The 22,747-nt window shown below is 35.8% G+C and overlaps 1 protein-coding gene across 1 annotated transcript in view; it reads right to left on the reverse strand.

The window, feature by feature from the left end:
* The window catches only part of LOC150095741 (putative ATP-dependent DNA helicase HFM1), a 178,899-nt gene that overhangs the window by 136,927 nt on the left and 19,225 nt on the right, over nt 1–22,747 (reverse strand). Inside the window, exons 2-5 of the mRNA XM_090409949.1 lie at nt 18,095–18,240; nt 13,274–13,321; nt 7,072–7,118; nt 198–331 (exon numbers count right to left, since the gene is read on the reverse strand). Of these exons, the coding sequence (XP_090266075.1) occupies nt 198–331; nt 7,072–7,118; nt 13,274–13,321; nt 18,095–18,240 (375 nt within the window). The remainder of the gene's footprint in view (nt 1–197; nt 332–7,071; nt 7,119–13,273; nt 13,322–18,094; nt 18,241–22,747) is intronic.

Here is a 22,747-nt window from a genome sequence, read left to right on the forward strand (position 1 = left end):
GAGCTTTATAGATAAAAGATATGTAATTCTTGTATCTGTGCTATAGATACAATGCAGTATATGGGGAATCATTTCAGTGCTTATAGGAAAGAACAAAAAAAAAAGTTTTTAAATAAGCAATAGTGTAAATGGCAGATTCTTAAATATCACTCATTATATACTAAATAATATATATTATTTAAATTAAATAAACTTACCATAATAATTTGGATTTTTCATTACTCTGATATAAAGAAAGGTTGATCTTATCCAGTCTATAACAATTAGTGTATCTGTTACAGTTCCAAGTACAATTTCTGCATTTAAATGTTCAATTAGGTGCTCATGGAGACTTAAGAAAAAGAATAAAACACTTCTATAAAAAATATTTGTACCAAAAAACTTTGATTCATCTCTTAAAATTAAAACAATCAATGAAATAAAACAACACTTGAGAAATATTTGTTCCTTCAACTCAAATTCAAAAAATACCCTAGTTAAATAATAATAATAATATGTATTTTTGGTGAGTCACACAAAATTCATTTATATCTATTAGATATGTTTCCCATCTATTATCTATTAGATATGTAATACATCTATTAGATAGGAGAGAATGGTGAGCAAAATATGAATGAGAAAATAAGAGTCGGGAGTGTGGAAGGCTTGAATGACTGTGAAGTTTTCGGAGATGGTCTTGATTGGGAGAGTGAATGGCGAATAAGAGTGACTAACTTGCAGAGAGGGATAGATAAGCTGAAAGAGGAGGTGGAATGTCTTGTGAACGAGATGAGAAGTATGAAAGATGAGATTAGGAGAATAGAAGAGATGAATGCAAGGCGAATCAGAGTAGGAGTGAGAGAGAGAGTTTTGGGAATGATAGAAGAGGAGAGAATGGAAACAGTAGGAGAGAGGGAATGAGAAAGAGGTTTGGGAATGATAGAAGGGGAGAATATAGAAACAGTAGGAGAGAGAATGAGAGAGAGGTATGGGAATGATAGAAGAGGAGAGAGAATGAGAGAGAGGTATGGGAATGATAGAAGAGGAGAGAAGAGAAACAGTAGAAGAGAGGGAGTGAGAGAGAGTTATGGGAATGATAGAGGAGGGGAGAATGGAAACAGTCAGAGAGATGAAATGAGAAGAATGCGAGGGAGTGCTGGAAAGTTTGGAAACACAGAGAGAAAGAGTTAGAGAGAGAGAGTGAGGGATGCAGGTGAGCAATCAAGAAACAGAGGGTAAGAAGTGTGATGTATAGAGACTCGATGATCTCTGGTGCGCAAGATAGGATGCCAGAGGTGTGTTTGCCTGGAGGGACGATAGAAAATGTGGCTATGGCAATTAAGAGGGATGAAAGGATGGATGAAATGATTGTGATGGTGGGCACAAATGAGGTAACGTAAATTAGGCAGCGAGAGATATAAGATTCTTGTTTGAGATTGTACGAAAGAAGATGCAGAGAGGAAAGACTGTGTGTTGCCTAGTTATGATAGTGAAGAGCTGAGCAGAAGAGCAATAATACTGAATAGCATAATAGCCAGAATGTGTCAGAAGAGAGGACTGGAATATGTGGATGCTTGGAGGGAGTTTGAGGACAGAAGGGAACTGTATGCGAGAGACAGCTTTCATTTGAATGAGGAAGGAAGAAAGCATCTGGAGAGATTTCTGTTTTCTGAACGAGTCAGTATGTCAATGCAGGGAAACTAGAATTCCCAGGGTGGATGGTAGCAGTTATGACCTCTTGTGGGAATGGGAGCTTGGGGAAGAGGAATGAAATCTGGTAACATTGAATCCAGTGGGGTCAAGAGGGGACAATGATAGGTATAGAAGCAGTGATATTTTTATGCTCTATACTAATGCCAGGAGTATCCGAAATAAAGGAGATGAATTGGTGGTGCTGATAGCATCAGCCTGGCCAAATATTATTGAGATCTCTGAGATGTAGCTGACAGAAGATGATATAATAACAGGAATTGAAATTGCAGGGTACAGCATTTTTTGGCAGGATAGGAAAGGAAAATGTGGTGGTGGAGTACTGCTTATGATAAGTGAGGACTTATGTCCTCTAAGAGTAGAGTCTTTGGAAGGCAGTGACACTAAGGGTTTGAAAGCATATGGTGCGAGGTAGAATTGGCCAAGACAGGATATTTGGTGGGGTGTTGCTACAAACCAGGGAGCACAGACGGTGGGGAGCAGGAGATGTTTAGGCAAGTGCAAGAAGAATGATTGTTATAATAAATTTAGTTTAATCCTTTATCCAAGTGTGAGCAAACAAAGTTTGCACCTGAAAATATCTTCAGGACTGAATATGGTGTTGTACTACCTTACCGGGGTAAGGTAGGTGTTAGCTTGGTCCACCTTTGCTATGAGTTGGCTGGTGTTGTACTACCTTACCCCGGTAAGGTAGTACAACACCATATTCAGTCCTGATGATATTTTCAGGTGCAAACTTTGTTTGCTCACACTTGGATAAAGGATTAAACTAAATTTATTATAGTCTAACCAAGTGAAAAATAAACTTTCAACATCAGAATGATTGTTATGGGAGATTTTAACTACAGCAGTATAAGCTGGGAAGAGGAAAATGCATGTAGTAATAAGGGGATGGAATTTCTAGAATTCTTGAGGGACAAATGTCTTAGGCAATATGTAATAGAGGGAACAAGAGGTTCAAGAGTTCTGGATTTGGTCATAGCTTCAGAAAAGCTGATAATAAGTGAGATGACATCTCTCCCACCATTTGGAGACTGTTTGGTGATTTGGTTTTGACTTGGAAGATGAATAGACACGCAGGCGTATCAAAGAAAAGGGAATGTATGTGGAATTATAAGGCAGGTGATTATAATAGTCTTAAGAATCAACTAGGGGAAGTTCCATGGAAGGCAGAATTGGAAGGCCAGGATATCACTAGTGCTTGGGAAATTGTGAAGGAATATTTGTTAGCAGCGATAGTAAGCTGTATTCCACGCGTGAAGTGTTATTACACATTATTAAACTGTATTACACAATTTGGTGTAAAGTGGATGACAAACAATATCAAACTGGAACTGCAGTTGAAAAACAGATTATTAAAGAGATATAAGGAGAGGAATGGAGGACAGATACATGAAGAATATAAGATGCTTATATTCTTCATGTATATAACTTGAAGAATGTTATATACTACTACTAATAATACTACTTGGTGGAACAGCGGGAAGGAGCGATGACAAGGGGCTATCCCTGGAAGTTATGAAAGGAACCTGTGAGCAAGAGGGTGAGGAGTGGTTTCTTTGCAAGGAGGGTGGTTGAACCATGGAATGCATTGCCTGAGAGAGTGGTTAGAGCAAGAACAGTCAATGAGTTTAAGGAGTGGTATGATAAACTTTGTGTTTCCTAAAAACGACCTCCCAGGATGAGTCTTTTGATTCCATGGTGGCCTGGATGATGATAATAATAATAATAATAATAATGTTTTATCAGTCTGGATACAATATTGCGGGATTTTGTCCGAATTCTGTGATAACTTTGTCACAAATATGATGATGGTGTTCATGAAAACAATTAAAATATCAACAAAATTGCCTTCCTGATTGGCTGGGTATTTAGCATATCTCCTCTCCAACCAACAGGATCTCTTTAATCCAAACATGGACATCAATGTTCACGATTTTCTTTAGGCAAGAGATGAATTTCATCATGCAGTAAGAGACCACTTCCTCACTTACTGGATGACCGAAGTGGCTAGACATTCTTCCATATATGGTCTCTAGGGAAGGATTTCTGGATTATGTAAAAATTAATAAATAAATAAAAATTAATTAATTAATTAATAAAAATAGAAATAATCCTTAGCCTGTCTATAATACACAAGTACTATAGATTTAGAATGCTCCTTGAGTGGAAGTCACATGAAAATAAAAAATAAAACAAGAAATGAAATTTTACTTGCTGAATTGTCTCAAACTGTATGGTATGTAAATAATATAAAAGAAAAATTTAATTTATAGCTCCTATACAAGACAATCAAGGAACAAAAAAAATTAGAACTTGTGTTTTAAGTACCAAGTGAAGTGGCAAATCCCATGAATAACAATGATGTAGAAACAGTATTTTACTTGGAAAACTGCTGCTGTCAGGAAAATAAGAGGTTTGTTATCACCATGTCCATATCTGTTAGTTTCCAGGAAATTAAGGCAGTCCCATGATTTAAGGTCACAGAAAATTGAAGGGATAGTGAAAATTAAGTAACTTAGAAAGTCTATAAGAATACTTAAAATCCGGGGCACTTTTCATGTTGCTATAGTATAGAACAATTATTATTTCTTTTACATTACAAAGCTTTCTCATTTTTTCACAATGAACTCATTCTGAAAAAAGCACTCCCACTTAGGACTTTAGGCTTTCTGTCTAACTTTTCTAGTTTTTTGTTGTTGTTGTCATCTGTATGCATACTATAATTCTTTCTGGTAGAAAGACTTAAACATTGGCTATTCGGAACTATTATTTTTCAGTAAATTTTGGAGGGAAAAGCTGAAGACCAAAAGTGCAAGTTGTGATATGTGATGAATGAAGTTCGTGATATTTGAGTAGTACTTATAGCATTTAGATTTTCTTATGTAAATTTCCATTCTAATCGAAGGTATTGCCACAAGTTTTTAGTATTAAATACATCACGATATTAAACTGCATATTTTTTTGATCGTTAAAACAAGATCAGAATATGATCGTGGAGTTAACACATTTTCATCAGAAGGAAGACTTTTTCAAGTAGAGTATGCTATAGAAGCAATAAAGCTTGGCTCTATTGCTATTGGAATTCAGACTCCAGAAGGTGTTGTTCTAGTAGTAGAAAAGAGAGTTACTTCTCAATTTTTTTTTTTTTTTTTTGCCAGCCTGGTTGGCCAAGTGGTTAGCATATCTGCTCTCCAACCAAAAGGTTGCGGGTTCGAATCCCGCCGTGGGAATGGATGTTTGTAATTGTCTGTGAAAATACTAGTGGTGGTATTTTCACAGACATCTGGAAAACTCTTTAGGGTGTTTTTCGTGGCCTGATTTTCTAATTTCTGTTTGTACTGCAGTTTTGGTGGTCTTACCAACTGAATCACCTTCCTTGCCTACTCTTTATACTCCTCTTGGAATTCATTACTGCCATTATTAATCTTGTGTTTCCTCCAGTATCCTCCTCTTCTTCCAAATATCATGCTTAATACCTTTATTCATCCATTTGACACATACTTTATTCAGACTTTTTGATCTTCGGAATACATTCGCACATCAATGATTTTAAATATCTTTTGGTCAGTTCCTATGCAGCATTTATCTCCCTTCCACAGAACACTTCATTCCATGCTATTCCTCCAAGCTGTCTATCTACTAAGCTTTTCATAATCACCAGTCTTGTAATTCCACATATATCCTTTCCTCACAGAAATCTTGATATGGATAGTCAAAACCCAAGCGATCATTTTATGATCACTCTCACCAACTGAAGGAAAGTGTGAAACCCCACTCACAATCACATTCTCTGATGAAATGATCAGATCTAAAACTTTCGATCCTTGGGTGCCCTCCTTTACAATGCTGCCTAAGATAGTTGTCTGCAAAGAAATAAAGAAATTCATTTTCTTTATTCCCAAATGCTAGCTCTTCATTCAAATATATTCTGCCATAATTAAAATCAGCCATCTGTTGTTCACTAACCCAAGTTGCTTATATTTCTTCACTCCCTCCCTCTCCACATTCTATTGCTTATAGCAACATCCAACCAAATCCCTTCCTGTTAACCTCTATTTCACACCATACTGACTCAAAACCATTGCCACTACTTACATCTCACATCTCCACTGTGTGCACACATAATTTGCCTGCTATCAACAACACCACTCACTCCCTCCCTGCTTATCCTTTTTATCTTCATGGAACACATCATACCCGTCCATTTCTATTCCCGTCAGGATGTCATCCTTATCCAACCATGTTTCACTTATTTCAACAATTATTGGGCAAATAAACTCAATCAGCAAAATCATTACATCTCCCTTATTTCTCATGTTTCTGGTATTTGTACACTAATTGATAGAATGACAGGCACTGTGCCCTTTAACTGGAAAAAGACCTTATTAGGTCATTTTCCAGTTTAGGCTTTTCAACTGAAGGTGAATTAGCTGATCTCATTTGAAGGTAGCAGGGCTTTTACTTCAGAAACTACAGTTTTTCATCCAATATACAGGCAAATCAGTCAGAGACCACATACCACAGACTAAAAATACTATTCTTACAATCGTAAGAATGATTACTCTCGCTTTAACTTTTTTTATATAATATTTGTAATGGTGGGACTTAGAAATAAAAGTAAAAAAAAATCAATATGCACTGAAAACATTATATCATTAATAAAACCAAAATATAACAGAATTTAATAATATTTAACAGAATTCTTCTCTTTGTTCATTTCTACAAAGATATAAATTAAATGCTAGAATTAAATAGAAAAAGAAAAACCACATAATATTTACCTATGATAACGACGACAACATTAATTTGTGTTGTTTGTGCTTGTGTAGTAGCAGCATATATTGGGCTGCAACACTACCAGCCCAAACTGCACGTAAATCAAGCGTTATCTCCACTAGATACCAGTTTGGTGCAGTCTGCATTGAATGCAGCTGCAGTGTTGAGTATACTAGCCAGTACTGATGCTAGCCAGCACAGCACATTGACTATTGCAAAATACAACTATTCTACAAAATGAGTCATATAAAATACTATTGAGTGGTATTGTATTACAAACAAGAAAATAACGGTTTTTATATAAATATATAAAAATTTAAGAATGCAATAATAAAACAGGAACTTTCATTTTATACTGGAGAGGGTGCAGCCCTTATGGATGAGCTGCCACTGGTGGATAGTGTGTAATTGTGTGTAGATGAAAGATTCAGTAATGAAAATGGTGGGTTGTGTGGAGTGGAATGGAATGGAATGGATTGCCCACCAATAATGACTCTCGAAACTCCTTTAAGGGAGGTCACATAATAATAACGATAATAATAATAATAATAACAAGTGAAAACTTAATAATAATAATAATGGAAATAATTTCTTTGTATATACCTGCTTTCAATCATATGCATTCCATTTAGGAAATGTTCATATTTTTCCTGCAAAGAAACACAGACTCATAAAGAAAATTATAATTAAAAAAAATTAAAATATAATTAAAATATAATAATTAATTTTATAAATAAATATATATATATATAAATATAATTAAAATAAATTAAAAAATTAAAATCGCCAGCCTGGTTGGCTGAGTGGTTAGTGTTTCCACTCTCAAGCCAAAAGGCTGCAGGTTCGAATCCCGCCATGGGCATGGATGTTTGTAATTGTCTGTGAAAATAAGTGGTGGTGGTCGGCAGTAGATGGCGTTGGTGTAGATGATGAAAGTAGTTGCAGTTCGTTTTAGTTGGTGGATTGAGTGGTGGAGAAAGAGCGTTGTGGAGTTGGTGTCCTCCCTTGATGAGTCTTTGCACTCCCTGGAGGTGTCATGTAATAATAATAATATAATACTAACAAATAAATAGATATAGTTTGTAACCTCAACAGCCCAATCCCTTGATATTTCATTGTTGAATATATTTTCAAATTCCCTACTTTCCTATATACATCTGCATTAATCTCATGTATCTCAGAATTTATGGACACAAGCCATGGAAAAGTTTCAAGAAACTTGCATATACACTTTAACTTTTTTATATCGCTCCCAGAAACAAATGACTACAAAAGTTATAGCAACAAATCAATCTGATGTGTGTGTGGGTAGGGATTAGAAGGAAGTAATCTATTGCTATTCTTTTTGAAGAACTAGAAATCACAGTCTTTGGAAAATAATTCATGGGAAAGTCTCTTCCATAGAAATGTGGTAGATGAATGAAAGATGAATAACTGATTTGGTGATTTAGCAATTCAATTGCAAAAGAATGTTGAGTAGCTGGTGGATGAGTATGTTCATCAGAAATGAAGGACATAATGGATACCAGTTCTGCTGAATAGCACCAACAGAAATATCTGCAGAAAAGGCATAATGTGGAAACTGACAATCTGTGAGACTGTGGCTGGAGAGAATCTTTGAATGAAAGGTAATCAATAAGACAAACTGCCCTCATTTGGCAGCTTCAAGAATTTTTACAGAAGTAATGATGATGCACCATTCCAAATGTAAGAGCAGTATTTCAAGAATGGACAGATTAGAGATTTGTACAGACTAGCAGCTGGACAATATGACCTCTCCTATTGCTTAGTATCTCCATGTTTGGGTCCACCTCCCACTGACGAGACCTCAATAAAGATTGAAACTAGTCTGAGCAGTGACCCTTCCCTTAATGCATAGTAGTATATATGTCTGCAAGGAGATGTGCTTTGCGTTATGGGAGATACTGAGACAAGGAGTGATGAGAGCTTGGTCCATCTTTGCTTGGAGTTGCAGTACTTTACCTCAGTCCTGAAGATATTTTCAGGTGCAAACTTTGTTTGCTTACACTTGAATAAAGGATTAAACTAAATTTATTATAGTCGAACCAAGTGAAAAATAAACTTCAAACATCTTTCTCTAAATCCAGAGTAATTCAATAATAAGGTGGTATACCTGTTGGCAACTCCTATAGGTAAATATGACCTCTCCTATTGCTTCTGCCTTAGTATCACCACGTTTGGGTCTGCCTCCCACTGACGAGACCTCAATAAAGGTTGAAACCGGTCTGGGTAGTGGCCCTCCCCTTAATGCATAGCAGTATACATGTCTGCAAGGAGATGTGCTTTGCATTATGGGAGATACTGAGACAAGCAGTGATGAGAGCTTGGTGCACCTTTGCTCGGAGTTACCTGGTGTTGCACTACCTTACCTCAGTCCTGAAGATATTTTCAGGCGCAAACTTTGTTTGCTTACACTTGGATAAAGGATTAAACTAAATTTATTATAGATAGGTAACATCTTGGGCAAAAAAAAGAAATGGATGATCTCAGGCAGCCCATATAGTCTTTGTGTGCACAGGGGTAAAAACTTTTTAATTTGGACAAAATTTCTGTTTCAGCTTGTAATATTGTCTAAAAGACTTATAGTTTTATTTTTTTTATTGCTCCAGGATCCATGGAGGGATCCTTTACTATTGGAATGTATGTTGACATATCCAATAGTAATTCTTTTATTTTTTCTTATAGTCAACTATATTAAAGATCACCATAGCATATCCTTTGTGCACTTTTAACGTAACTATGTAGTGTTGTTCAGATTTAAATGTCTCAAAGCTATCTTTTTTCCCTTTAGATATGCTCATTCTGGAGGACATGCATATTTTAGCCAGTCTAAGCCCTCTAGCTAAATAATGTCAGCTTCACACACACAAAATCCTGTAGTATTATAGTGTGTGAATTTTCTTTAGTATTATAGTGAAATTGAAACCGTTACTTAATTTTTTTTTTTTTTTCCATTGGTCGAAGCTATATAATCTCACAAGTTATGAATTATCTTATCTGTCAGAAGTTGCTTAACACTTTTCTTTGTTGCAAACACATCGAACTGGCCATCAGGTTTTCATGGTGATGAGGATATGTTAGAAAGGATCAAGAAAAGATTTACACACTCCACATTCCAGTGGTCTTTGGAATGTGAATAGTAGGAGGGGGGGAGGGATATGAGAGACAAGGTTACTCAAGGGTTGTGATCAGATGGACATGGAAAAGATTTTTCACAGAATGAGAGAGGTGGTAAAACAAGAGGACATCCTTGGAAATTGTATAAAGACTCTGTGAGCAGAGGAGTGAGGAGAAGGTTCTTTACATAGAGAGTGGTTAATGAGTGTGTTGTGAATGTAGATACATTGAATCAGTTTAAGGCACAGTTGGATGAGCTTTGTGGGTGATAGAGTGTAACTCCCACAATGAGTCTCTGACTGCATTTAGGTCAGATGTTAATAATAATACATGAAAATTCAAATCTGAAAACAAACCCCAACTCAACATCACCAGAGTTAAAGATCGGTACTATCAACGTAAGAAGCCTGAATGGCAAAGAAATGGAGCTAGCTGAGGAATTAGATAAGTACCAGATCGACATAATAGGGGTGACTGAAACAAAAAAGACCAAAACTGGTGAGATCTTTCTGAGCAATAAATACAAAATGTTATATTCAGGCAATGACAATCAAGGAAAAGAAGGAGTAGCCACAGTATTCAACACAAAATACGAGGCTAATCTTCTTGAATGGCAGTCAGTCTCAAGTAGAGTAATGTGGGCAAATATGAGAATGGGGAACTGGACGATGAGACTTATTTGTGCCTATGGTCCCACAGAAGGCTCTACTAAGGTAGAAGTGGAGGAATTTTTTGAGGCTTTAGAAAAAGCAACTGACACAATGAAAAAGGAAAAGTTGGTCCTTGTTGGGGATCTAAATAGCAGAGTAGGAAATGATTGTCAGACATACAAAAATATTTTGAGAAAATTTGGAGAAAAGAGCAAAGCTAATAATAATGGCAAATATCTGTTGGATTTCTGCTCAGGACATGGACTGGTTATTACTAACACCATGTTCCAACATAAAAATGTGCACAAATTCATGGAGAGAAGAGGCTAGGAATAAGAAAAGTCTCATTGACTATGTTATTGTTGATAGTGATGTTTTCTCCCTGGTGCAGGACACCGGAGTGTACAGAGGATTTGAAATTGGAAGTGATCACTATTTAGTCTTGAGCAGGATAAAATTGAATTTCATATTGAAAAGAATAACATGTAAGAAAATTTTAAAGCGAATAAAAGTTGAGCAGCTCTCAGATGTGAACTGTAGACTAAAATACAGAAAGATTATTGAAAAGAAAATGAAAGAGTTTGAGAACAGGAATCAAACCTTGGAGATTCGGTGGCAAACTCTGAAGAAAACATTGATTGATTCTGCCAGAGAGGCATGTGGTGAGGTTGTGTGCAAAGATAAAAAAATCAGAACTCCCTGGTGGACACAGGAAGTTAAAGAGGCAGTGAAGGAAAAGAAGAAAGCATATCAAAAGTTCCTGGCAAATAAGTCAGCTTTTACTCTTACAGAATACAGAGACAAATGTAAGAAAGCTAAACAGTGTGTAAAACTAGCTAAACAAAAGTCATGGGAGGACTTTGGCAAGAATATAGAAAATAAATATCAAGAAGGTGGCAAAATATTCAGGAGGTTGTTGAAGAAGCTCAGGAATGGAGGAAAGAGTGCTGTAAAAGGAGTTAGAGATGATAAAGGTGACATGAAAACAGGAGAAAAAGATATCCTTGAAGTATGGAGTATTTACTTTGAAAAACTGCTAAATGAAACAAGCAGTGATGACAGCACAGTGATAAAAAACACTGACCAGGCATGCAGTCAGGAATACATATCCATACTTGAAGTAGAAAAAGCCATCAAAGGCTTGAAATGTGGAAAGGCAGCAGGAGTAGATGATATTCGACCAGAAATGCTGAAGTATGGTGGTATAAAAGTCTTACAGTGACTGCACTGCATAGTTCAGAAAGCCTGGACAGAGGGACGATTTCCCAATGATTGGAGTAGAGCTCTCATAGTACCCATATATTAAAAGGGAAATAAAACTGAATGTGAGAATTACAGAGGTATTTCCCTACTGAGTGTTCCTGGCAAGATCTATGCAAGTATACTTGAGAAACGGTTGAGAAGAATTGTGGAAGAAAAGCTTGGTGAAGAACAAGCTGGATTCAGGCCAAATAGAGCTGACAGGATCAGATCTTCACTTTACGACAAATAGTCGAGAAAGCATGGGAATACAACAAATATCTGTATTTAAGTTTTGTCGATTTGGAAAAGGCATATGACAAGGTGCCAAGAGAGAAGCTATTCAATACGCTGCAGTTATATGGTGTCAATGGGGCATTATATCAAGCAATACTTGGTCTTTATTTGAGTTGTAAGTCAGCAATTAGAATTGAAGGAAGTACAGGAAGATGGTTTAATGTTAAATCTGGTGTGAGACAAGGATGTACATTATCCCCTCTGTTATTCATTGTCTATATGGATCACATTATGAAGGAATGTAGTATTAAACCTGATATCAAAATTGGAGATGTTAATGTCAGCTCTTTGCTTTATGCAGATGATGTTATACTTCTAAATAAATCCGCTACAAGTCTGCAAGATTCTCTGACTAAATTGAATAACTGTTGTAATAGATAATGGTATGAAGGTCAGCAATAAAAAGACAAAGACAATGAAAATAGGCAGAATCATTGAAAATGTCAACTGTGTTGTGATGGAGAACCTGTGGAACAAGTAAAACGTTTCAGCTACTTAGGCACGATTTTTACTGAAGATGGTAAATTAAATATAGAAATAGACAACAGAATCAGCAAAGCTGGTATGGTGGGAAGTCAATTGAATAAATTCATATGGAATAAGAAAGAAATTAGTCAGAACACTAAATTAGCTGTATACAAGACAGTGTTCAAACGAGTTTTAACTTATGGATCTGAGAGCTGGGTCAGAAGTAAAACACTTGACCAAAGACTAGAGACCGCAGATATGAGAGTCCTGAGAAAGATTAGAGGCGTGAACAGATGGCATCAATGGCAATATCATATTAAAAATGAGGATATTAGGAAAGAACTTGACATTGTCAGCATCCAGGAATGCATTAGCAGAGCTAATCTCAGGTGGTATGGTCACTTAAATAGAATGGGAGAGGAAAGATTAGCAAAACAAGTGTTCTCTGCCAGGTTGGCAGGAAAACGACCCAGAGGAAGACCAAGATATAGGTGGATTGATGCGGTACAAAGTGCCTTAGACGATAGAAATATAAGATCTGATAATGTTGAAGTCTTGACAAGTAACAGACTGATTTGGAGGAAAATTGTAGATAGGAAGTTAGTAATGATGTAATTTTTTCATGTAGTACTGTCATATCCTGTACATGGCAGGAATTTGATGATGATGATGATGAAAATTCAATGAAATGAAAAAACAATAGTGCCAAATATTATTCAAACTTATGTTTATCTTTGCTTCCAGAGCTTCACAACTAAATGTTGTAAGAGCGTGTAGTGGTAGGTAGGCTTTAAAAGTCTCTCTCTCTCTCTCTTCCACTACAAGATTTCACCCTTAGTCATAGTTGTTTTAAACATTACTTGACACCTATTCAACTGCTACGTTTTGCATAATTAAATTTAATTTTATATTCAGTATCATTTGTGTGGTTGTTTTTTTTATGCTGTATACTAATAAAACCAAAAAACAGAATGCAAAAATATTTTTTGTTTCAGTGTTTTGGACTAACTTACCTTTAGATTTTGCTTTGTCATTATAACAGCATTACCTGAAAGATCAAACTGTAAAAAAAAAAAAAAAAAAGTGAATTTAATTTATACAAATATATTACTAAAACAGAATAAGATATAATTAAATTTAATAAACAAATATCTCTACAAAATAGTATATATGTTATTTTTGTACAAAAATGAAAACAACAGTCTAGAGTCTGAAAAATGAATTTTCTTGAATTTCTAAGAGACAGTCATCTTAGACAGCTTGTAACATAGTTTGTAACACCTTTCAAACTCTAGCAGTATCACAGTGTAGCCATTTAACCAACTTTTTAACAACCATTTAACTCTTAACCAACTCGGATATGGAGGTGTCAGGAATAATAATAATAATATTTCTATTATAAAAAAAAAGTATTATAAAAAGAACTGATTTAGATTCAGAAACATGTTATGAAGCTCTCTGCAAGAATGGAAAAATTACAACTTCATAATGGACTCAAGTTGAAGAGATGGTTCTGGAAAAGAATATGAAAATGTCTGGCAAGTAAAAGAGCATGTGTCCTTTGAGAAGATAGAAAAAAGAACTATGCATATACACTAATTTAGCATCTCAAAGGAAATCATAGGATAACTATCACAAAGATAGAAAGATGTTTCAGGGTTTTCTGAAAAAAAGTTAGAAATGTAAGAAAGAGTGCCATAAAAGAAATTGGAAATAAAAGCAACATAAAAAAAGATAATGATATTGTCTAGATATCTGGAGTAATGATTTTAAAATATTTATGTGTTGAATGAGATGAGCAGCAACAAAATACTGGCAGAAAGTAACCAAGGAGTCATGAGCACATATCACTAAAAGAGATGGGAAAAACTGTCAGAAATCTGAAATGGTGGCTGCTGTAGATGATATCTGATCAGAAATACTAAAATACAGAGGTGTAACAATTTTCAAAGTAGATACAAGACATAATTCCAAAGCTTAATACAAAGGTCTATCCCAGATAACTGGGGTAGAGCTCTCTATAGTACCCATCTAAGAAAAAGGGAAATAAAACTAATGTGTGAGAATTACAGAGGAGTTTCCCTACAGTTCCAGATAAGATTTATTAAGCATACTTGAAAAAAGAAGAAGAAATATTTTTGAAAAGAAACCTGGAGAAGAACAATTTGTGTTCATATCAAATGAGAACTGTTAGAATTTTTACTTTCAGAGAAATAGTTCAGAAATTTGTTGGGATATAACAAGGATCTATATTCACTATAGTGATATACATTAAAGGCATATGATAAAGTGTCAAGAGAAAAGCTCTTCAAAACATTATAATTATATGGCATAAACTGGACATCATACCTATGCCCTCCCCCTTCAATTTTAACAGCTGACATACAGTTTAAGTATAGGCCAGTTGTTAAAATTGAAGGAGAAAACACATACAGGAAAGTGATGTTTTTTTCTTTCTTTCTTTTCTTTTTTCCCCCTCATATGAGAAAGGTTATTATAAACCTACAGTAGAGTTTATACTGTGGGTGGACAAGGATTTTTTTTTTTCTTGCCATTTTTATCAATTTTATATTTTTTTTGTAAGTTTTTATTTATTTTCACACATTCCAAAAACCCTGCTCTAGAGACCAACATGGAACTTTTTCAAGGCCTCCAGTAAGCAGAGGAAGTGTTCTCACAATGGGCAGTGAAATTCATCTCCTACCTAAAATCAAATGACATGCATGCATGCTCTTTCCACTGTCATTCATCACTTATAAGGATCACTTAATGAAAGAATATAGCATTTTTCATGCAGATCCTAATGAAGATCCATATTCTTAAATAAATCCCATATATAGTTAAGATAAAAAACCAAATGGCTAGTTTTCTGGCAACCTTAATAGAAATTAAGGGGATAAAAATCCCTTGTTGTTTCATAGCCAGTAAGCGAAACTTAAGATCGCGAAATACAATCTATGAGTTTCATGCCGAAAAAACTATCGGCGTAGGCAATTCGAAGCAAAGGTGGAGCAAACTCCCTCACTATTCTTGATATTTTCTCGCAATGTAAAACACAGCTCCTAGGAGCTGTTTTATGAGAAAGGTTATTTGTAATTTATGAGAAAGGTTAAATGTAAAACACAGCTCCTAGGAGCTGTGTTTTACATTGTGAGAAAATATCAAGAATAGTGAGGGAGCTTTCTTCACCTTTGCTTCGAATTGCCTATGCCGATAGTTTTTCGGCATGAAACTCATAGATCGTAGTTCACGATCTTAAGTTTCGCTTACTGGCTATAAAACAACAAGGGATTTTTATCCCCTTAAATCCCATATATCTTCAGATTTCTATAACTAGTAATACATGAAACGTTTACATTACTACTAGCTTCCTACTGAATTTTTCTTCCAAATTAGTTTGTTGTCCATCAGGACTCCAATATATATATTGTCAGATCTTATATTTCCCTGGAAGTTACAAAAGGAAGCTGTGAGTAAGAGGGTAAGGAGTGGTTTCTTTACGTGCAAGGTGGTTGAACCACCCGTGGAATGCATTGCCTGATAGAGTGGTGAGAGCAGGAATGGTGAATGAGTTCAAGGAGTGGTATGATAGATTTTGTGTTTCCTAGGAAGGTCCTCCCACGATGAGTCTCTTGACTCCATGGAGGCCTGAATAATAATAATGATAATTTCAGTCTTCTGACTACATCAGTCCACCTGGATCTTGATCGACTGATGTAGTTAGAACTTAAATAGCTGAAACGTAATACAAACTTGATTTAGCTTCACAGCCGCAGATTTAAAAACCAACCTAATCTAAACAAATATGGTTGTGTTAAACTTTCCAAGATTTGGGAAGTTGAACACACCTATATTTAGATTTAATTCTTAGGCTTTCTACCCAACAGCAAAAACTAGCAAACAGCACCCATTATAGGACTTTAGCATCTAGTCTATATTTTCTTATTTAGCTTCTAGTCTATAATCACAAAACAATGTCTTCTTTGACATATTGTTTTGTGTGTGGTTATACACTTTCAATATTATATCCCTGAAGATAGGGGTATAATATATATAATATAATATTCATATATTGTAATATATCTAATAATATAGTATTAATATATTGTAATATATAATAATAATATAATATTAATAGATTGTAATATATAATAATAATAATAATATTATTATTATTATTATTATTATTATTATTATTATTATTATTATTATTCAGGCCTCCATGGAGTCAAAAGACTCATCACTAGGAGGTCCTTCCTAAGAACATAAAGTCTGTCAAGACTCATCGAGGGGAGGTTCCCCCTAAGAAACACAAAGTCTATCATACCACTTCTTAAACTCATTGACCGTTCTCGCCCTCACCACTCTATCAGGCAATGCATTCCATGGCCTCAACCACCCTCCATGCAAGAAACCACTCCTCACCCTCTTGCTCACAGTTTCCTTTCGTAACTTCCAGGGATGGCCTCTTGTCATCACTCCTTCCCGCTGTTCAACCAAGTGAAAGAACTCCCCAGTGTCAACCCTGTAACCACCTCTCCTCCTTCTATCTGCCAAACTCTGCAGTCCACATTCCCTCAGCCGATTCTTATAACTATCCTTGTACAGTCCTGAGACCATCTTTGTCATCTGTCTTTGTATCCTTTCCACAGTTAATTTATCCCCTTCAAATCCTGGGGACCAAATCTGAGAACAATAATCCAAGTGTAGTCTGATCAGAGACTTATACAATGGAATGATAACCCTCTTATCTCTGCAGGTCAGTGTCCTTCTCATAATTGCAGCAATCCTCTGTGTTACCTTCACCACCTTTGCAATATGTCCCCTAAACTTCAGGTTTCTATCAATCATCAACCCCAGATCTCTTGTCTCCCCAACTTCCTCCAGTATAACTCCTCCCATAGAGTATGCAGCATCCCATCGATGTTTCCCAAACCTTAAGACCTTACCTTTTGCTGCATTAAACTGACACCCCCATTCATTTGCCCATCTATCTAGCTTATTCAAATCCTCTTGCAGGGCTACCACATCTGCACTATTACTAATAATCCTTCCCAGCTTCGCATCATCTGCAAACAACTGAATATCCCCTTGCAATCCACTGGCAATGTCATTGATATAAAGGTTAAACAATATAGGTCCTAGTACTGAGCCCTGTGGGAACCCACTTGTAACCTTCTGTCCTTCATTGACCGTTCTCGCCCTTACCACTCTATCAGGTAATGCATTCCACGGCTCAACCACCCTCCATGCAAAGAAACCACTCCTCACCTTAGGAAAAAATGTACAAACAATTACAAGCAACACAAAACATTTAAGTACACTAAATAAAATGAAATATAACTAAATACAGTAATGAAAACTTAGTTTTGTTTTGTCTTCCACCGTTATGCATTCGATTCCGAAGGTAACCAAAATATATTATATGGCGACAGCCACTAACTTCCAAAAAACAACCACTGAAGTACACTCGTATTCAGAGAAACAATTTAGCACTCAAAAATGTAGAAAAACGGGGGGGAAAATGGACTATTCACCAATTAAAAATCACTTTCTTCTACACAGCTCAAATTCACCGCCACATGCTACGGCCATATAATATAATATAATATAATATTAATAGATTATAATATATATGATAATAATATAATATTAATATTATATTCATCCCTGTTGCAGAAATGAAATATAGAAACTATTAAACTTATGTTTAATTATTTCTCTGTTGTATGCATTCCATTAAACCTAATTATGAGGCGAATCACTGCATAAAAAAACAACAACTGCTAGATTGATATTTTAAATATACAATTTTAAATTGTTTAATACTTAACCTGTGGTCTTCCAGCTCTGCCAATCATTTGAAGAATCTGTGTCTCTGAATATTCTTGACAAGTTCCAGAAAAATATTGTGTTGTTGATTTTATTACTACTAAATGTGCTGGAAAATTTACACCCATTGCTAGCGTGCTTGTTGAAACTGATAAAACAGAAACAATTGTACAGCAAATGCATAAAATGATGGTAAGCAACAATTACCTCAATTAAACTAAGCTTCGTTTAACTGAAATGTTTAATTGTTATTTTAAGATAAAAAATTATGGTTAATTATTATTATTATTATTTCATCAAATTTTGCTTGTTGCAAAATTTGATGCCACCACATGCATGACATGAAGTAGTATCAAAATAATACATTAGCACATCCTGGAGTTTATTGTATCCACTGCACCTGTAACTTATGGTACATTGGTGAAACAGGACGTACAATCCCTATACGTAAAAAAGAACACATAAGACACATTAAATATAACCGTTTTGGTAAAGCAGACCTCTCAGATCATGCTCTTACACCAAATCGACTGGAAAAGTACCCGCTCTTTACATCATACTAAAACCTGGTATGAAAGAAAATTTAAGGAAGCTTGCGAAATTCTGATAAACCACCCAAATAGCAACAATAATGGCGGCATGAAAATTCCAAGAATCTGGATGGCACACATTCAGCCCACCTATTCAGTCAGGACTCTAGGCAACCTTCAGCCAGTATTGGAAACTATTCCATACCAACTGGTTGGAATGTATATGTATGATCATGGTGTTAATATATATACATAGACTTGTTGTTGCTCCCAATGTAATTTTACAACCAGTAAATAATATTAATAATAAGACTCTAGTTGATGTATATTTTTATTTTTCATTTTTTTAAATTAAAAAATTTTTTTTTTTTGCCAGAGGTCTGGCCAATAATTGTTGTAACAGTTGGTCAGTAACTTTAACAAACCATGTAGATTGTAGTGTAGCTTATTTTCTGTATATAGTGCATATGCTCCAGAAGATGACCTGATATAAAGGTTGAAACGTCGAAAGTGGATCTTAGTTTATATTAAAGTAAAGTTTTACTCAAACACGGTAGTTGTCTCCATAATTTTCCAAAATGTATTTGGATCACCGTGTAAGCCTAAAAGAAAGGAATACATTATGTCATAAGAGAAGAGTTCCAAGATTATGGAATCACTCCCTGCAAGCAGGACAGGTCAATTTGATATATACAACATATCGTTATAATTATCACGAAATAAAAACTTATAAATTTCGTGATCTGTTATAATTACTACCAAACATAAAATGACAAAGTTAATAAGCTAAACAGAGAAAGAATTATGAAAGATTTACGTACAGATGCCAAAGCACTCAAAATTCTATTCATTTTCTTGCCAGGTATTTTGTAATGTTCAGTGTGATGGAATTGCCAGCAACTATTATTCAACAATTCAATGCAGCTATTGCTTGCAGATGAATCTGATATTCAAGCATCTTTATGCATTCCCACTTAAGAATTTAAAAGTAAATTACTTTAGGTGGTAAATGCATAAAGAGTTTGAGCAGTCAGGGCCTATAAGAACATACTATACAACCCACTTTTGCAAGAAACATCTAGGGAACTGCATATTCAAACAAACTTTAAAGAGATGAAACATGAAACATCATTATGCTGAGGAGGAATTTTTTTGGTATCTAAAAGGATTGCATAATTTTGTATCACATTTAGTCTCATTGTGAAAAAAATGCATTTCCCATAAAATGATAAAACTTCCAGTGCAAATATTGTATGTTCCAGTTAGATTTGTCATTTGATTTAACCTCTACACTAACTAAATCTTGTAAACTCTAAACAATCTTTTGTGCAAAACATATAGTTGAGTGATTATGTGGTGCATTCCAATTATTCACAGCTCTCCATGCAAAAAACCTGCTTCTTACTCCCTTGCTCGCACCCGCCTTATACAGCTTCCAGGCATGACCTCTTGTTCTCCCCAATCTCCCACCATTTTATGAAAAACCACTTCAACATTAATCCTATAACAACCCCTTCCTAACTTTACATCTCTATCATATAACCCCTCTTCCTCCTGCCCACTAGACTATGTAAATTGCATCTTCTCAACCTTTCCTCATATTCAACATTCCAGAAATCAGAAACTATTTTGATCAATTGCCTTTGGATCCTCTCCAACATCTCTTCATCCTTTTGAAAACCAGGTGATTAAATGTTGAAAGTTTTTTCCCACTCGGTTAGACTATAATAAATTTAGTTTAATCCTTTATCCAAGTGTAAGCAAACAAAGTTTGCACCTGAAGTATCTTCAGGACTGAGGCAACTTGTGGTAAAGGTGAACCAAGCTTTCATCACTCCTTGTCTTAGTATCTCCCATAATGCAAAGCACACCTCTTTGTGGACATGTATAATACTATGCATTAAGGGAAGGGCCACTACTCAGACCGGTTTCGACCTTTATTGAGGTCCTGTCAGTGGGTGCCAGACCTAGAGGTGGTGATACTAAGGTGGAAGCAATGGAGAAGTCATATTTACCTATACAAGTTGTCAAAAGGTGTCTCACCTTGTTATTAAATTACTCTGGATTTAGAGAAAGATGTTGGAAGTTTTTTCCCACTTGGTTAGCTATAATAAATTTAGTTTAATCCTTTATCCAAGTGTAAACAAACAACGTTTGTGCCTGAAGTATCTTCAGGACTGAGGCAACTCATGGTAAAGTTGCCTCAGTCCTGAATTATGTATTATGTATCTCCCATAATGCAAAGCACACTTCCTTGAGGATGTATAATGCTACATTAAGGGAAGAGCCACTACTACTAAAAATCTTATAGTCTAACCAAGTGGGAAAAAACTTCGAACATCTTTCTCTAAATTCAGAGTAATTTAATAATAAGGTGAGACACTTTTTGCCAACTCGTATAGGTGAATATAACCTCTCCATTGCTTCCTCTTTAATATCACCACCTCTGGGTCTGGCTCCCACTGATGAGACCTCAATAAAGGTCGAAACCAGTCTGGATAGTGGCCCTTCCCTTAATGCATAGCATTATACATGTCCACAAGGAGGTGGGCTTTGCATTATGGGAGATACTAAGACAAGGAGTGATGAGATCTTGGTCCACCTTTACCACAAGTTGTCTCAGTCCTGAAGATACTTCAGGTGCAAACTTTGTTTGCTTACACTTGGATAAAGGATTAAACTAAATTTATTATAATTTAACCAAGTGGAAAAAACTTCCAACATCTTTCTCTTAATCCAGAGTAATTTAATAATAAGGTGAGACACCTTTTGGCAACTCGTATAGGTAAATATGACTTCTCCATTGCTTCCACCTTAGTATCACCACCTCTGGGTCTGGCTCCCACTGACAAGACCTTGACAAAGGTCGAAACCGATTGAAAGCTTGGGTGATGAATGGCAATGCTGTAGCCCATGAAGTTTTAACTGCTCGGCTGTTGCTGTCACTCAGGTCCTGGGGGGGGGGGGGGGGATAATGAATGGCAATGCTGTAGCCCATGAAGTTAACTGAGACACAGCTGCTGCTGTTCCCCTCAAATGAGATATGAGCAAATGAGCAGCTCTGCTTAGTGGTGGGGTGAGCCTGCCACGGTGTAGAGCCATCCGGTTCTGAGAGTTCTTCTCAGTGGCAGGGTGAGCCTGTTAGTGAGGGGGAACAACGCTGAGTTTTTGGAGTTTGACCTGTACTTGAACATTCAATAAAGGTCGAAACCAGTCTGGGCAGTGGCCATTCCCTTAATGCATGGCATTATACATGTCTGCAAGGAGGTGTGCTTTGCATTATGGGAGATACTAAGATAAGAAGAGAGCTTGGTCCACCTTTATCATGAGTTGCCTCAGTCCTGAAGATACTTCAGGTGCAAACTTTGTTTGCTTATACTTGGATAAAGGAATTAAACTAAATTTATTACAGGTGACTAAATCTGTGCATGTGTCCATATGTGGCCTAATCAGAGCCTTATACAATGGAACCAGATTCTTCATACTTCAAGTCATTGTCCTCCACATCATTCCCAGAATTCATTGTGTTGTCGTCACAATTTTGGCAATATGTCTGCTAAATTTCAGATCCTTATCCACCATCACCTCCAAGATCTGTTATTTCCTTCACCTCCAACAATATATCTCCACCAAGAGGAAATTCTACATCCCATCTTTGTTTTCAAAGGATGAAATTTTAAAACCTTACATTTCACAACATTGAACTTGCATCCCTACTCTTATGCCCATTCACTAAGTCTATTCAAATCTTGTAAGTCCACTACATCTGCTCTACCCCTCATAGTTCATTCCAACTTTGTTTCACTTGCAAAAAGCTGTATATACCCATTCAAATCTTTCTTAATATCATTAACGTACAGTTCATAACAGTATCAGTTAACATAACAGATATGTTGACATAACAACATATGTGGACATATGCTGTAGAGAAGGAGATCAATGCTGCTCGGAAGTTAACCATGAACCATTTGAAGAGAGATGGTAATGGCAAATTCTGTTCCCAGAGTGAAGATAGAAATATGCAGTTTGCAAGTAAAACCCCTAAATGCATTTAAGGAGTGATTAGATTAAAGTGAAAAGCTTTACATATTTTACTAAATCTTGGAAGGAAATGATTACATGTTG

This window comes from Typopeltis vanoorti, chromosome 20 (assembly GCF_054136105.1).
Source record: "Typopeltis vanoorti isolate ZY-2024b chromosome 20, IOZ_Tvanoo_1.0, whole genome shotgun sequence".
NCBI classification, from domain to species: domain Eukaryota; kingdom Metazoa; phylum Arthropoda; class Arachnida; order Uropygi; family Thelyphonidae; genus Typopeltis; species Typopeltis vanoorti.